Raw genomic sequence first — 18144 nt, forward strand, 5'->3', positions numbered from 1 at the left:
CCCTCCCCACAGTCACCCTAACACAGACACCAGAGCCCACCCACCCAGGGACCCCCACCCCACAGTCACCCTAAGACAGAGAGACTCTGGTCTCACCCACCCTGGGACCCCTCCCACAGTCACCCTGCACACAGAGACCAGAGCCCGCCCACCCTGGGCCCCCTCCCCAGTCATCCTGCACACACAGAACAAACCTCACCCACATCCTGAGCCCCCTCCTCAGTCACCCTACTCACACACAGAAGCAGCCCGCCCCACGCAGAGCCGTCCTCACACAGCTGTGCTCAGGTCCACTGTCGCTGGCTGTGTCCATCCATCTCATCAAGGGTCTTTCTCATCTCCGCTGACCCTCTCCTTTTCCGGGCATGATGTCTTTTTCCGGGTCTGGTCCCTCACGGTAGCCCGACAGGGCAGAGAAGAACCAGCTGCTCTGGACGGTTTCCACGTTTATGAATCTCCACGAAAGCCAGCTGCCACGCCTCTCACTTCAGAGAAGCTGGTGGACTTGAACCACTCACCATTCATTAACAGAGAAACATTTAACCCCCTGTGCCATCAGAGAGTCTTAAAAAACGAAAATAAAACACCCAGCACAGTCTTAGTGAAGCTCAAATCGAGATTTGCTATGGGTTATAAATCAGACGTTTATGGCCGAGGCTCTGCTGATGCCTCTGGCTGGTCTGTTGTTCTTGGATCCTGCCGCGGAGGAACTGACCCATAGCTGACTCTGCACTGGGCACTCAGGGGCAGTTTATCACACGGAGGAATTGTCCATCCTTCTCCTGCGGAGCAGCTGGTGGGTCTGAACCGTGAGCCTTTGGGACTACAGCCCCGCTCCTTGGCAGCAGGCAGCCAGGGCTCCCTGGGGGCTACCTACTCACATCTTTTAAAATATTGTGAATGTTTACCTTTTCTTGAACCTCACCTGTGTGGAAAGCACCTTCAAACCACATCCATCTCCCAGGGAGCACCTGTTACTCTGTCCCCATCTAGGTTGCACCTGCCTGCTGCCCTCACGCCTCTGCTGTTCTCCCTCAGGTGATGCCCCTCGTCAGCCAAGCCTGTGACCTCCTCCTGATGCACCTGGAACCCTACTCGGGCTCTGGGGCTCCCTTCGACATCCAGCGGTAAGAGCGGCCACCCTGCCCGCCCACGGTGGAAGCCTCACTCTGTCCTCAGTGCGAGGGGATGCCCTGTGTACACTGTGCCATGCTGGGGGACCACTGGGACCAGCTCGCTACAGAAATAGAGGCGCACACAGAACGCAGGGGAACTGATGGAGACCTGCCTAAAGTACAGGTCCACTGGAACAAAGCTGGAGTGAGACTGTGGTGCCCATCGGTTGTACCTCCTCAGACCCAGGACCGGGCCCAGCCAGCAGCCCTCATTCTGGGGGGCTCCTGGTCCCTGACCCTGAGTGGTCTCTGTCTGTCATAGGTCGTGCCCTGGGGGTGTCCCACAGCTCTGTTAAGAGCAGTCCAATCACCCAGAGGGACGATGGCCCCTGAACCTTGTGGGTCAGCATCGGGGTGTCCACATGACAGAGCTGCTGCCCCGCAGCCAATGTGGCTCCCAGCGACCCTGCGGGATAGGGTCATGTGCCTGCGGGCAGTCCACGTTCCTTTACAGGAGACTGTCCGTCTCATTCCCTCCCACGGAGCTGCTGACTGGGGGATTCCAACCACTGACCTCCTGCTTGGCAAGCAGGCACTTAACCACTGTGCCACCAGGTCCCTCTTCAGAGCTGAAGGGTATCTCAGACATCACCCAGTTGAGCGCATCCACTTTGCACAGAGGGGCTGGCTGGGTCACACACGGGAGTCTGTCTGCTTGTCAGGAGCTCAAGGACCTGCCTGTCCCTGTCCTTGTCTGTTCCCTGGAAGGAGCAGCACTGCCAACACACTGGCACGTGGTCTGAATCCACCAGCTGCTCCTTGGGAGAAAAAAAATGAGCAATCTCCTCCCGTGCGATTACACTGCCTCTGAAAACCGGATAAAGGGTCAAGTTCAGGCTCAATGGTACATAACCACCTTGCTCTGCAGTCACTACCCAGTGAGGGCGTCAGCTACTCCCCTGTCCTCCACTGGCCCCTCACCTGTCTCAGGTGCATCAGCTCCTTCCACCCACCCCTCCTGCAGGGCCAGGTCACCCAGGTAGTGGTCCCAGGGGCCATCACTCCTGGGGAGGGTCTCCCTGCTCTGCAGCCAGGCTGTGATTGCCCCCTCCCAAGCTCACCTGTGTCCTCCCCTGCAGCTGCTATACCTGCTACACCACTGACCTGGTGGCCAGCATCGCCTTCGGCACCCCGCTGGACTCCCACGAGATGCCGGAGCACCCCTTCGTGGTCCACTGTCGACGCTTCTTCCAGTCCTCTGTGCCCAGGCCCTTCCTGGCTTTGATCTGTAAGTGTGGCCCTAAGGGGGTGAGGAGCCTGGCTACAGTGAGGGGCAGGCCCTGGACACCTGCTGCCTTGGAGGGGCACTCGGGGTCTGTGACACTCTGTGGAGCTCTGTCCTCCTGAGGCCATCTACACTCCATGCGTCCCAGCCGGCGACCAGTGCCCACGACATGACCACAGTCCACAGAATAGCCCCCACTCACGGGTATGACCACTGTCCATGGGCCTTACCATTGCCCATGGGCATGACCTCGACCACAGGCATGACCTCTGACCACAGAATAACCACCACTCATGGACATGACCACAGACCCACTTCATCCCTCCTCTTCTCAGTCCACTATCTTTTCTCTGGCCAGTGTCCTTCCCGTCCTTAATGGTCCCACTGGTCCGGATCCTGCCCAACAAGAAGCGAGAGGAGCTGAACGGCTTCTTTAACCAGCTCGTCAGGAACGTGGCTGTCTCCAGGGACCAGCAAGCCACAGGGGAGGTGAGCTCTCCAGCGCCAGAGGGGATTGGACACTGCGTCACCATCCACTCTTCCTTCCCAGCCCCGTAGGTCACACCCTGGGTCCCCTCAGTGACCACCCCTGAGAGCTCTGGGGGCAAGCGGGAGTTGGAGAGAGGAGGAGGAGGAAGGAGGGGGGGGGATGTCCCAGGGCAGCGTCTGACCACACTGTGCTGTGGGGGTGTGGCTCAAACTGCCCCAAACCAGAACTCCCCACTGCCTTGTGCATCACCCCAAGCACAGGATATAGAGGTTCCAAAGAACTTTCTAGATGAATGTACCCCTGTGTCATTTTCATGAACTAATCTTTGTACTGAGGAGGGTTGGTGACACTGTGTGTCATGTCCTGTGCTGCTAACCACATGGTCTGTGGTTCTAACCCACAACAGTATCTGTACAGGAGGAAGGTGGTCAGTCTCCTCCTTGGAAGCCTGCTGGAGGGTCACAGTGAGCCAGAAAGGAGCAGACAGAAGTCATTATTGCTTATTTTACTAAAAAATGGCAAAATGTCTGATAGATATCAAGCTGCTATGAAGTGATCCCTCATTCCCCTAAGACAGAGAATGACAGTGTAACGGAATCCACAGCACAGCTCACTGGTCCCCTTAGCAAGCATTGTCAGAGACTTGCCTTTTCATTCCACAAAGTCCACTCGGCTGCTCTTGGGAAGGTGAAGAGTTCAAGTCCACTTGGAGGTGCCTTGGAAGAAAGGCCTGGCACTTTGCTTCTGAAAACCCAGCCACTTAAAGGGCTAGGAGAGTTCTGTGGCCTCGTGGTAAGGAGTTGCACTGCTGACCAGATGCACACAGCTTTCATCACTCGCTGCTCTACAGAAGAAGGGTGGGCAGTCTCCTCCGGTGCAGTTATTGCCTCTGAAAACAGACGGAGGGTCAGCTGTGGGTCAGTTCAAGCTCAACAGTCCATAACGAAACCAACAACAAAAATGCTAGAATAGAAAACGCCCAGGTTCCACTCTCCACACACAGAGTTTCTGAGAGTCAAGATTGACTGGATAACAACTGGGCTACCATCTAACAGACTTCACTGTGCTTTATACATAACAGCTAACTAGTTATGGCTTGAACTCGATGAAGAAAAGCAGGAATCATTTCATTATGAGATCTCGGTGCAAATACATTCCTGAGGGCCTCAATGCAAAGAAGAAAACTACTGAAAAGAGAAAGCTGGGCTTTGAAATGTCTTTGACCTAGAACTCCTCATGATGTGTGGAGCATACAGAGCCCGCCTACAGTCTCCCTGTCTGGGGTTTACTGGGGAGCCGCTCACCCCCATGTGGTGGAGAAGGCCTTCTGCCGAGGGGCTGCACAACAGAATCTGAGGAGTGGGCCTCATTCCACTAACCCTGGTACTAGAGACACTTCAGGACATGCGTGTCCCACTATGTGTATCAAAGTCCATTGTTATCGGCAGATATCGTCTGGTTACCTATGACGCATAGAGGCCTGTGAACAACTCTGCCCTACGCTGTGTCGTCCTCACCTCACTGATATACTCAAGTCCATTGTTAGAAAAATGTTTTCTGGTTTCATTCAAAATGCCTCTCATTACTTAAAACATTTCAGCACAAAAATTTCAGCAACAACAACAAAATTCAAAGCAGAAAATAGCTCGATTCAGAAAGGGTTAGCTGACTTGTTCAGGGAGGAGCCTTGAGGGGCTTCTGGAAGGTTAGATGATCTGAAAGGGTTAATAACAAGGGCCAGGAGGTGGCCTGCTGCACTGTGCGGCCTTGATCAGCCACATCCCCCTGTCCAGCCTCAGACAGCAGACCAGCTCACAAAGGCCTGGGGTCCAGAACATGTCCAGATCACACCACACTGTCCAGACCCACATGGCACATGACTGCCCTTCAGGGTGGGAGACCAGCCAGCTGGTCTGTCTGGCCTGACTCAGAGGCTGGAAAGCACCAAGCAGGCTCCCATTCTGCCCCTTCTCCGGAGTCCATCCGGGTCTCCCTCAGTTCCAGCCCCTCCTCACCCAGATCCAAGCTCCCTCAGGTCCCACCGTTCCACAGAGCTGGGCTGGGTTCCCTCTTAGAGTCTAGTCAGACTTCCTTCCAGCCTCAAGCTCACCGGCTGTGCAGTCACCTGCAAATTCTAGATCTATTGCTGGGAGGGACATTGGTGAGAGGTTTTTCCAGGAGTCTGTCACTGGGGGGCTCTGCTCAAGCCTTCCCTCCCATGAGGCAGGGAGAGCTGCTTGTCTGAGGCACACACACACACACACACACACTCACACTCCAGATAGGCTGAGGTGAGCCGACACACAGCACACACACACACGTTCCAGAGAGCCTGGGGTGAGCCAGCACACACTCGCACTCCCGTCGGACAGATGTGTTTGCACAGGAAATGCCACACGGATGTGGAAGGTAAACATCACTCCAGGCCCCAGCCACTGGGCAGACCAGAGAGGACAGCTGTCATGGTGTGCCTATACCCTAGCCGTGACACGCCTGCCATCTGGCCGGGAGTGTCCCCGTGACCTTCCCCAGGCCAGACCAGTAAAGGGCACTGGCTACTGTGGCACCCCTGCCCCATGCGCCTGATGGTGGCCTCTGCTGGTGAGCAGATGTGCATAGCACTGACCCCCGCAGGGCAGCTGCCTTACAGCTGATACAACCACACCCTGAGGAACTCCTGCGCGGCCCTGCAGACTGGGCCGGCTGTGCTCCCTGACAGCCGCAGAGTGGGGAACACACACGCCTGCTCTGGGGCGTAGTCCACAGAGCGGTGCACTGCTAACCAAGTCTGCACATCTCCAGTGGTTCAAATCCACCAGCAGCCCTAAGGCAGGAAGCTGGGCCGTCTCCAGTCAGTCCTTTGCTGCACACCTGTCCACTACTGCTGCAGGTCACCAGCTCAAGGGCTTCCGAGCAGCCAGGAGAAGCCGCCTGCCCTTCACCAGGCAGCATCCCACGCCACGCTTTGCCTCCTCCAGAATGGGGGCAGCTCAGGCCTCTGTGCTGGACGAGGAAACCAGCGGTTAATGCCAGGCTGCTAATCAAAGGGTTGGCGGTTCAATCCACCAGCCACTCTGGGGAAGAGGGGCCAGTCAATTGTCCCCATCAAGATTACAGCCTTAGAAATGCTGTGAGGGGCCAGTCCTGCTCTGTCCTCTAAGGCCACCCTGAGTCAGAATGGCAAAATAGCAATGGGCTGTAGGTGGTGGACATCAGTGGGCTGTGGGTGGTGGACATCAGTGGGCTGTGGGTGGTGGACATCAGTGGACTGTGGGAGTGTGGACATCAGTGGACTATGAGTGGTGGATATGAGTGGACTGTGGGAGTATGGACATCAGTGGTCTGTGGGGTGTGGATATCAGTGGACTGTGGGCTGGTGGATATCAGTGGACTATGAGTGGTGGATATCAGTGGACTGTGGGGTGTGGACATCAGTGTGCTGTGGGCTGTGGTCATCAGTGGCTGTAGGAGTGGTGGTCATCAGTGGGCTGTGAGGTGATGATCAGAGGGCTGTGGGGTCAATGGTCATCAGTGGGGTGGGGTTGGTGGTCATCAGCTGGATTGGGTTTCTGGTCACCAGTGGGCTGTGGGGTCAGGGGCCACTAGGAGGGTTGGGGTTGGTGGACATCAGTGGGCTGTGGGGTCAGTGGCCACCAGTGGGGTCACCAATGGGCTCAGGCTCACAGCATCTGGACAGCTGGTCTCTCTGAGGACCACACACACCTGCATTCTTTCCTCTCACTCTGGAAGCTTCACTCACAGTCTCAGGTGTTGGTCTCAGCTGGGCTGTTCTTGTTCCCTAGAGGCGCAAGGACTTCCTCCAGGTGATGCTGGATGCCCGCTGCTGCCTGAGCTCCGTGGGCGTGGAGAGCTTTGACACCGTCCGGCAGGTCTTCTCCTCGACCAAGTGCCCTGTGTCACCTCCTCGGCCAGCTGAGGCCAGGGCGCTGTCCAAGCCCCTGACCATGGACGAGATTGTGGGCCAGGCCTTCCTCTTCCTCATCGCTGGCTACGAGATCGTCACCAACACACTCTCTTTTGCCACCTACCTCCTGGCCACCCACCCTGACTGCCAGGAGCGGCTCCTGGGAGAGGTGGACCGGTTCTATGAGAAGCACGTGAGTACAGACGGCCGGGGGCAGGCTCGTAGAAGCAAAGCTGGTTTCAGTCACCACCCGCTGCAGCTGCTTTCTGAGATGAAGTGGGGCTCTGGCCCAGCTTCCCCACCCCTGCTCTGTGTCTCTGGGTTTTAGTAGGACGGAAGGTTTGGAACCCTAAAATTGAAAACCAAGCCCCCTGCCATGGAGCTGGGTCTGGCCCCCAACCTCCCTGAGGGGCATGGGAGGGCTTCCCCATGGGGTGCTCAAGGCTGTCTGTCTTCACAGAGGCAGACTATCGGTCTCATCTTTGTCCCTGGGAGAGGTTGGTGGCCTCGAACCAATGACCCTTTAGTCCACAGTCAAGTAGTTCAGAATGGCTGTGAAAGGCACAGGGGGCACTCACCTCTGCTGTCGGGCAGTTTGTGGAGCCAGCCTGGCTGAGGAAGCCACAAGTCTTGGGGAAGGAGATGAGGCCACAGGGCATGGGTGGGTCTTGACACGCTGCAGAAGGAAGGTGTGAGCTGGAAAACGATGCCCACATTGAGGAACAGGAGTGGCCATGTGTTAGGGCTAGGAATGAAGATGGTGCTGGCCATTGCTGTTTGCAAGGGACTCTGGTGACCCTTCTGGGAGAGGTGGCACTGTGTTGCTTTGTCATAGATGTACATACAATGGTGCTAATTTGGGTAACAGTAACTCCTCATTGTTTCTGGAACTTCCTATGGGCATTATTTGACTTGGAAGATATTAAAGAGAATAAGCCTTTGTATTAAAACAGAAAAGGCTGTGCTTTAAAAGGAAGCCATCAGCATGGAATTCTTTCTAGCACATTCTGATAACCTCAGAATTCTGGAAGTGGCCTCTTCTGTTATTAGAACCATTAGAAGAAAAATTTCAAATAGTCAACTGAAAACTGTGTCCCAGAAAATTCCACTGATATACTAAAAAAGACAAGTTGTTGAGTGCCCTCTGACCCACAGTGACCACGTGTGCTAGAGGAGAAAAGCACACAGGAGCCCCAGGACTGAGTCTTCAAAGAGCCATCAGGACCTTCTCCCAGGTGCCTCTGAGCAGACTCGAACCACCAGCCTTTTGATTCACTGCTGGACACATTAACTGTTTGCACTACCTGGAGACCTATCTTTATCTACCACGAGGGATATATGGGTACAAGTTTGATCTTTCTTCTCTAAATCTGTTTTCAAATATTTGAAAACTATATTAACATGCTACTAGTCGCCTCAGTGCAGCCAGAATGCTCCTTCGGGGCAAGGATGGTTGGACTTCATCTCATATACGGTGGGCATGGTGTCAGGGGGGCCAGTCCTCAGAAAGACATCATGCTGGGAAAGGTGGAGGGTCAGTGAGATGAAGTGACACAGTGACTGTAACAGTGGCTAAAACACAGTAGATTGTGAGGGTAGCTGGGAGTGGGTGTGGTTTTACTATATTGTACATGAGGGGTTCTCACCACTGGGCCAATTGGCAGCATCAGGATGGATGGTGAAGAGATTGAGATTGTTCACAGCTTTAGTTTGCTTGGCTCCACAGTCAACACTCCTGGCACCAGGAAATTAAAAGACGTATTGTGATGGGAAAGACTGCTGTTAGGGACCTCTCCAAAGGACTGAAGAGCAATAGTGTCACTCTGAAGACTAAGGTGCACTTAATACAGGCCATGATCTTTGCAATTGACCAGGGAGGATAGAAAGAGAAGTGATGCCTTTGAGCTGTAGTGCTGGAGAAGAGTATTGCATATACCATGGACTGCTATGAAAACGAACAGGTTCATCTGGGAGAGGGTTAAACCAGGCTGCTCCTTGGAGGCAAGGATTCTGAGGCTTTGTCTGATATACTTTGGACATGTTGCAAGGATGTTCCAGTCCTTGGAGAGGGAAGTCATGCTTGGAGGGTGGAGGGACAGCGCAGTAGAGGAGGACCCTTTATGAGGTGGATTGATTCAGTGACTGGAGTAGTAGGTAGGTGTGTCAGAGACACAGATTGGCACAGGACAGTGCAGGGTTTAGGGCTGTTGTATGTAGGGTCACTATGAGTCGCAGGCAACTCAACAGCACATGACAACAACAACGACGTGAGGGTCCTTTTTAGAACCATCAGCACCTAACAACCATTGCTTCAGCTTCTGATCTATAGTGAGCTTACCTTCAGCGTAAAGTTCCAGGTCACCGCAGTGATTGCCAGAGCTGGTCCCTGTGACCCCAATCATTCCTCTGAGCTGAAATAAATGCATGGTTCACACGTATCCTTATCATTGAGAGTCGGTCACAGTGATTTGGGATCTTGATTCGGTCATCTGTCATACCAGCAGCTCTGCGTCATCTGATGCAGGTGAAGTGTGTCTCCTGGTTTGTCCATGTCACTGATTAAACTGTTGATAGGACATGGCTTCCCTCCAGGTTGATATTGATCCATTCATTGATATTCTTTGGGTTCTCACACTGTGAGTAACACTGAGAAGAATGGGGATTCCAGAGCACCGAATGGTATGCCTGCGGAACCTGAATACGGACCAAGACAGTTGTTCAAACATGTAAGGGGGTGCTATGCGGTTTAAAATGGAGAAAGCCTGTGTCCGGTTGCACCCTCCCACCATACCCATTCAATGAATATGTCAAGCAAATAACCCAAGAAATTGGACTGTAGGAAGAAGAATTTGGCATCAGGTTTGGAATCACCAACTTGGAATGTATCAATAACCTAACTTACTTATTGGAAGCAAAGTGGACTTGAAGCCCTAACTAATGAACATTCAAGACTATAATCTTCAGTATGGATTATGTCTCAGTATGAAAAAAAAATCCTTAAAACCAGACCCATAAGCAACATCATCATGCATGAAGAAAACATCGACATTGTCAAAGATTTCAACTTACTTGAAATAACCAGCAACATCCGATGTGGTCCCTCAGTGTCGTCTCCATGAAACCGACTCCTGGCTCACCCTGCAGCAGGTTTTCCAAGGTTGTAAATCACGTGAGAGGAGAGTCCCTCCCATCTTTGTTCCACAGAGCAGTTGGTGGATTTGAACAGCTAGCCTTTGAGTTGGCAGCCTAGCTCTGTACCTATTACCCATAGTCACAGCAGGCAAGAAACCAAATGATTCATGACACTGGGCCTATCTGCTGCCAAAGACCCCTGAAAGCTTTAAAAGCAGAGATTTCCCCTTGACACCCAAGTCATGCAACTTTCAATCACTTCATGTACCTGTGAAAGCTGGTCCAGAGAAGAACTGATCAGCTCCTGGCCTAGTTTTCACAGCTGATATTGAGCTTCTCTGGTGGTTCTTTTTGCAGGTATAATCAATCTGATTCCTATGCATACCATCAGGTGAAATCCATGTGTATAACCTGCATTTATGATTCTGAGGCTTCATCTGACATACCTTGTACATGTTGTAAGGAGGGACCCGTCCTTGGAGAGGGACATTATGCTTGGTAGGGTGGAAGGACAGCGCAGGAGGGGAAGGCCCTCGATGAGGTGGATTGATTCAGTGACTGGGGTAATCAGGATGGGAGTGTCAGAGACAGTGCGATTGGCACAGGACAGAGCAGAGTTTAGGGCTGTTTTACATAGGGTCGCTATGAGTTGCAAGTGACTCAACGGCACATAACAACAACAACATGTCTAACAGTTGGGCAGGGAGTACGTGTTACAGAAGAACGGGTGCCTGTTTTGAAGGATACTGGCAATCCATGGACTGTGAGAAGAACTAACAAGTCTGTCTTAGAGAAAATGTGACCAACGTGTTCCTTTGAGGCAGGGATGGTGACACTTCATCTCACACACTTTGATGTTGTCAAGAGGGGTCAGTACTCGGGAAAGGTATCACGCTGGGAAGGTGGAGGGAGAGGAGGACCCTCAAATAGATGGACTGACAGACTGGCTGCAGCAATGGGCTCAAGCATCTAGGAGACCGTGGAGATGGCACAGGACAGGACAGGGCTCCGATGTGAGGTTCTCAGGGTCCCCAAGTGTCATAGTCACCCAGATGACACCTAACAACAACAAACCTATCCCCACCACCCACTTTCTCTGCTTTTTTCTTTTATATTGATTTTATGTCTTCATTCTTTGGGTTGTTGGGGTTTTTTCTTCCTCACTCATCTGTTTCAATGCAGTATACATTATTTATTCCCTCATTCTCAGTCTCCCCTCAACCCCAGTGTCAGTCGCATTTTACAATAGTGGTGCTATGCAATATTTGTCCTTTTGTGACTGAGATATTTCACTCAGCATAATGTCCTCCAGGACATTCTTTGGTTTTAAACTTTTTATTGTGATTTAAATGAAAGTTTACAGAGCAAATTTGTTTTCCAGTCCTCAATTCACACAAATATGTTTTGGGCTGACTCTGATTGTAATCTTCAAAAGGTAACAGGGTTCTTCCATTTCTTCCTTCTGTTACTCATTTTCGTTCCTCCTTCTGAGCTTTCCCTCAGAGCAGGTGTTGCTTTTTGTGCTTGTGTTGGGTTTTTTCCTAAGGAGTGTGCACTGACATTGTTTGCCTTTTAGATCTATGATTTGACTGAAAGTTGAGCCTTGGGTCTAAGTATAGACTCAGATTCAAAGCATGACTGTTGTTGTGTGCTCTCCTCTGTTTTATTAGTTTTTTGTTTCATTGAGGATGGAGACAGGGAGGGAGGGATCGAAGACAGTGCAGGCACATAACTGAAAGGGAAATCTGGTTTTGGTAATTGCTCTAAATGATTGAAAAGGCCATGGCTTGAGTCAAGAGCACCTTAGTCATTGAAGCGACATCTTTCCTTTTAAAACCTTGGGAGAGTTCTTCTACAGTTAGGGTGTATTTCAGTTGCCGGTAGCAAGACAACTCAACGCTAACTTATTTGACAATTAGAGGAGGGCGTTTATCAGCACAAATGTCAGAGCAGTTCCTGAGCAGAGGACTGCCAGCGGCCAAGTCCACCAGTGCAATGTCCCGCTCGGTACTAGGCAGTCCTCATAGCACTACAGTGTCTGAGTCCATGTGGTCACCATGTTGTCCATCCATCTTCTCCTCTTTTTCGCTGACCCTCTACCAGCCTTCTGTCCTTTTCCAAGGACTGGTCCCAAAGCCCATGAGGCAAAGCCTCATTGTCTTTGCTTCTAGGGAACATCCTCGTTCTTCTTCTTCCATGAGAGATTCGCTCATTTGTCTGGTTCCCCACGATACACTCACTGTTCTCTGGCCTTTGAGTCACTGTGCTGCTCTCACATGCAAGTGGGGGGTTGACAGGACCGTGGCGTGGACCAGGTGCGCCTTAGTCTTCAAGGTGCAGCATCGGTGAACATGGAAGGATGAGGGAGATTGCCCCAAGTCCAGATTCCAGGGAGGGCCCTCAGAGCTTCTGATTCCACACATCGGCCCTCAGGCCCGGGCACCTGCATCCCTCGACCCCTGCGCCTGACTTTGATAGAGCCGGCGGCGTCTTTGTCTGTTCTGAGACCCTCAGGGTCCAGGCCAGGAGTCCAAGTCCCACAGATACTTCCTTTGTCTCAGGAAGGACTGGAAACAGAAAGCCAGAGGCTGCCTTTTTCAGATCGGGCAGCCCCACCAGGCAGGCCTGCACCAAGTCCTCCTCTGTGCGGGCTTCCCTGGTGCAGGCTCGGCAACGCAGCGACCATTTGTAGAGTTTTTTTCCTGCCATCATCGACACTCTGTTAATATGGGCCATCTGTCAGGACATGGAAATGCAGATTAGATGTTCACACATTAGATATTTTCCTGAAAATATTCTTGAAAATTTGCATGTAAAGTATGACTTGTTAGAATTTCCCTGCTGGTTTGCAGTCAACAAATATTTCTTGAGTGCCAGTTACATGCCAGACGCCAGGCTGCAGGCCCCAGCCATGAGGGTGTCCTGATCAAACTCCTCGGGGACTTCCACAGAGTCCACCCACCTCCTTAGATGGTCCTCTGCTGGATTTGCCTGTGAGGTTGCAGGATTTGAACTTGTCTGAGTTCTCTGGTACTACTGCAACAGAAATACCACAAGGAGGTGGCTTTAACAGACAGAACTTTCTTTTCTCACAAAGAGGCTAGAAGTCAGGATCCCAGGTGACAGCTCTAGAAGAAGCCTTCCGTGCTGTGTCAGCTTTTTAAGGGAAGGGCCTTGTCTCTTCAACTTCCGTTTGCTGACTCCTTGGAGATCTCTCTGTTATTTGATCTCAGTCTCCCCTGTTTCTGCTTTTTAAAATCTCTTTTATTTTTTATAAGAGTTTGACTCAAACATACCATACACCAACTCTGACATGAAGACAAGCCATCTCTAAATGGGATTGTAACGGCAGACGCAGAGGTTAGGATTTAAAACGCGTATCTGGGCAACACCAGTCAGTGTGTGACACCTCCGAGTCCTTGTCCTTGACTCATATCCTCCACAGCAAGGCCCTGTGAGACTCTGATGACCTTGGGGTCTCTCCCCAAGAAGAATGTCTCCGCGTGTGTTGTGTTAACGCCGATGGTTTCTGTGACAACGATGGAAACTTAGACACCCTCGGAATCTGTTGGTAATGTGACCGGGCATCCCCAGGGAGTTTAAATGGCGCAGAAAGTTAAATACAGAACCATCATTCTGAAAGGGCACTCTGGTGGCTTAGTAGTAAGGAACTGAGCTACCAATGTAAAAGTGAACTGTTCAAACCCACCCACTGCTCCACGGGAGAAGAATGAGCAGTCTCCTGTGCAATTTTCTGCCTCTGAAAACCCGCTGGAGGGGTCGGTCGGCTATGGGTTACTCCCGGCTCTATGGGACACAACAACTTCTTACGTGAAATCCCTAGGAAACTCAGATATGTGGAGATGAGAGCTGGTTTCTGGTTCACAGGGGCTGGGTGCATGCAGAGGTGGGGATTGTTACCAAAGGGTGCAGAGCTGCTCTTTGGGGCATGGAAAGGTTTTGGAAATGGATGGTGGTGATAGTGGTACAATATGAACATGATTAATGACAGTTGTAATCGGCAGCCGCTGAGGCCGTACCGGTGTACGGTGTGTTGTAGAGTAGGACCCAACATCCATTCATACAAGGATTTTTGTCATCTCCTGTCATGTCCTGGGCCCTTGGCACACACCCTGGAACCCCGCCCCTGCCAGCGATGCACACACCCTCTCACCTTCAAGCTTCACCAGGTGATCGGTGAACTCCTGTCTCAGTTTATATTATGTTTATACTGTATTTTCCACAGAGAACATTAACAAGAACAAACATACATGTACCAAGTGCACAGGACACGAACTCGAGGCAAACTTTTAACTCCTGGGCTACCTGCGTATTGGCGTGAAAATACAGTGGTCCTCTGCTGTCCCTGACCCTGCATCTTTCCCACTCGTGTTTTCTCCCAAATCATCTGGTCTGGCAATGCTGTCCTCTCCCCAAGGACACTTCCTGTATAGCCTCCTCTTCCTCAAGTGCCCGCTGCCTTGCAGAACGCCCTGCTGCCCTGCTGCCCACCTGCCCTGTTCTGGACTCCTGTTATGACAATAATACCTCATCATATATCCCTTTTAAACAGTTATCTCCCTCATCTGTTTCAACACAGTATACATTATTTATCCCCACTTAATTTTTTAAAAATATTCATTCATTGTTGCACAATCACTTACCTCCCCCCTCCCGCCCCACCCCAGTCCTTGTTGTACTGATATGCCTCTTTTTCTGGGCTGCTATTGTATGTATAATGCCTAATCCTATGTTCCTTTTAGACAGTTCATTCTTTCATCTGTTCCAGTGCAATGGCCATTAACTATCCACTCTTATCCTATTCTCCTTCCAAGACCCCATTTCAGAGGCTGTAAATTGTGCAGGAGGAAATATCCCATCTTTTTCCTACAGAGCTGTTGGTGGATTCAAACCAACTGCCTTTGATTTGGCAGAGAAACTCCTCACCCACTAGGCCACCAGAGCTTCCTTTATAGGATCTGGTTTCGCTGTATCTCTATTACTTTACGAGGAGCCCTGGTGGCATAACGGTTAAACTCCTCACCCACTAGGCCACCAGAGCTTCCTTTATAGGATCTGGTTTCGCTGTATCTCTATTACTTTACGAGGAGCCCTGGTGGCATAACGGTTAAGATGCTTGACTACTAATAGACAAGTCAGCAGTTCAAACCCACTTGCCGGTCTGTTCAAGAAAAAGATGTCCTGTAAAAACTAAAGCCTCAGAAACCCCTGGGGCCACTTTCCTCTGTTCTGTGGGGTCATTCTGAGTCAGAATCAATGCAAAAGGAATGAGTTTGGGGTTTGGTATTTTATGCTGATATTATTGACTTTCGACCTGACTAAACCATCCTCATTTCTCTTTTTGGTTCTGGACTGTGCCAACAAAAATTTATGACCCATTTTCCTTCTGCTTAATTGTCGTCATAAATCTGCTCTGCAGAACCCAGCTGTAAATTTATCACAAAGTGGATTAGACGGCAGCCCAGTCTCTCTCTGGGATAATTTGAACAGTTGTCCCCACGAAGGAAGGCTAAGTTCTCAGAACTCCTCGGGAGGGGCTGCTTTGTAACTGTTGTAAACATCTAATTAGAAGACAACTCATTCTTTCTTGTTCTTTTAAGGAGAAGAGAACATTCTACTCTAGCTTTTCCAGCTGATTAACGCGTGCTGGGGAGCAAGCAAGGGGTTTAGAACAGCCAGGGCAGCCCAGAGGAAAAGCCAGGTTCTGTTGTCACAGAAATAGGACCACTTTACCCCCAACCAGCTGTTACACAAATCCATGTTCTTTGTCACAGGTGGGGGGCTGAGTGGAAAAGTGCGAGCTGCCTAATAAAACTTCACCCTCACTGTGGACAAAAAACAGCTTCCATTTTCTATCCCATTCAAGGTCGTCCATCTGATCTAGGACATTGAGATTAAGTTCAAGTGAAAACTGAAAATGGATGTGGAGGTCCCCCGGGTCTCAGCGGTCCTGCTGCCCGCATCCCCAGCAGTGTGAGCTCAGACCTCTCACCAGCTCATTGAGAGGGAACCTGGAAGCATCCTCTGTCGTTGTTACGCACCATTGAGCCTGACTCAGGCGACTTGCCTCTGGGAGAACAGACAGTGCCTAGTCCTGGCCATGCCCATGGTCAATAGGTTCTTCACCTTGCCAGGCCTTTCTTCCTGCTCTTAATCTGGAGGCTCCACTGAAAACTGCAGGCGTCCTAGCAACACAAAAGCCTCCACTGACACATGAGTGATGGCTGTGCATGGGGCGCCTTGAGCTGCAATCGATAGCTGGTCTCCAGCATGAAGAGCGAGAATTCCACTCCAAACCACCACTGACGCTCAGATCCCTTCACTACACAACAGGACACAGAGAAACAAGGTACAAAGGTAGAAGCAGGAGCAAGGGCTCTAAAGCCAAACCACCAGAGAGGACAGGACAGGTCAGCTCCTGTGTGTCAGTGGGAGGGCAGCAGCGGCCCCTAGTGTCGGAATGCTGCCATGCATTCCTGTTCCGAGGGCCAGCTCCCTGTCTTGTCCCTGCCTCCCTGAACTGTTGATAGGCACCGTGGAGTCCAGTGGGACTCATAGCGACTCTACAAACACCAGATCTGAACCCTGCCCTGTTCTGTGCCATCTTCATCATCTCTGACACATCTGAGCCCGCTGCTGCAGTCACCATGTGACCCTCTCATCGAGGGTCTTCCTCTCCTTCTCCTCCACCTTTCCAAACATGACGTCTTCTCCCAAGGACTTGCCCCTCCTCACAACGTGCCTACAGTGTGTGAACTGCAGCTTTATCAGCCTTGCCTCCAAGGAGTACCCTGGCTGCACTTTCTCCAAGACAATGTGTTTGCTCTTTTGACAGTCCATGAGGTACTCGGTATTCTTCTCCGACACCTCATCTCAAAGGCGTTGATTCTTCTTCTGTTGTCCTTAGTTATTGTTCAGCTTCCAGATGCATAGTAAGGAACTGAAAAGACTGTGGCTTGAATCAGGCATACCTGAGTCATTAAAGTGACATCGCTGCTCCTCAGCACTCTAGAGAGGCCCTGACATGAGATTTCCTCAGTGCAACATGTCTTTTGACTTCCTGGCAACTAGTACCAAGGCTGTTGATAGTGAATTCAAGCAAAACGAAATCACTAACAACCTCCGTCTTCTCTCCATGTGCCACGATGTTGCCCATTGGCCCAGCGGTGAGGATTTTTCTTTATGTAGAGATGTAATCCGTATTGAGTTCTATAGTATTTGATCTTCTGCAGCAAAGGTTTCAAGACCTTCCTTTCGGCAAGCAGGGTCATGCCATCTACATAACGCAAGTTGATGAGTCTTCCTCCAGTTCTGATGCCACATTCTTCCTCATAAAATCCAGCCACTACTGCTTTTGAAACCCTTCTCTGCAGACTTGTCACAGGCATCTCATTAGGACACAGGTTCTGGCATGGTAGGCCGAGCTGGGACGTGGTGGGTCTGGGCCAGCACTGGGGGTTGCATTTCTAGCTAGCCTTCAGTGAGTCTGATGGTATTGATGTGGTTCTGCCTTGTCCAGGATCCATGAGGTGTCTGTTCCTCGAGGTGGTTAAAGTTCTGGGGTTCTTGTGCACAGATTCATCTCTTTTAATACGTTGGAACAGTATCCCATTGTTTCAGCACAGTGAGAATGTTGACTCTTTGGATTAGAGTCCATAATTCCAACAACCGGTTGGAATGAGAATATTGACACATTTGGCGTCTATAACACCTGAAGGGGGCGGAGGGCAAGAGTTACCCAGGCTGGTGTGCCTCCGAATGCTCTTGCCTGCTTATTAAATCTTCTCCTGGTAGGAAGCTAGGGCACCTTTGGGTTCATCCTGAGTCACTTTCCAAGCATGTGGACGTGGCAATGAGGGCTTCCTCCTGGGCCGATGTGGAGACGGGGCCCCACCAGGGTCAGCACGCAGCCACCAGGCCCATCTGTCCTGCAGGGAGCCTCTCTGGGCCTCAGAGAGTCAGTTCTGGGTCATGTGACCCGTGTGTCAGGGGAGAACTGTGCGCTGCGGTAAGAAGTAGAACACCAGGCCTTCTTCCAAAGTGTCTCTGGGGAAGCCTGAACCTCCAACCTTTTAGTTAGCAGTCAATGTGCTCTTTGTACCGCCCAGCAGATCTAGCGGGGCCCTATGTTCCTTTGGCATATACTGCATCTGGGGTGCCCTGGGAGCGGGATGCC

General features: G+C 51.3%; 1 protein-coding gene across 1 annotated transcript in view; it reads left to right on the forward strand.

Annotated features, from left to right (window-relative positions):
- LOC102855481 overlaps nucleotides 1–18144 on the forward strand; it is a 167818-nt gene that overhangs the window by 133261 nt on the left and 16413 nt on the right. Inside the window, exons 19-22 of the mRNA XM_006887223.1 lie at nucleotides 1039–1127; nucleotides 2255–2403; nucleotides 2759–2889; nucleotides 6694–7008. Of these exons, the coding sequence (XP_006887285.1) occupies nucleotides 1039–1127; nucleotides 2255–2403; nucleotides 2759–2889; nucleotides 6694–7008 (684 nt within the window). The remainder of the gene's footprint in view (nucleotides 1–1038; nucleotides 1128–2254; nucleotides 2404–2758; nucleotides 2890–6693; nucleotides 7009–18144) is intronic.

This window comes from Elephantulus edwardii, unplaced genomic scaffold (assembly GCF_000299155.1).
Source record: "Elephantulus edwardii isolate Elephantulus edwardi_28Jun2011 unplaced genomic scaffold, EleEdw1.0 scaffold00055, whole genome shotgun sequence".
NCBI lineage: Eukaryota > Metazoa > Chordata > Mammalia > Macroscelidea > Macroscelididae > Elephantulus > Elephantulus edwardii.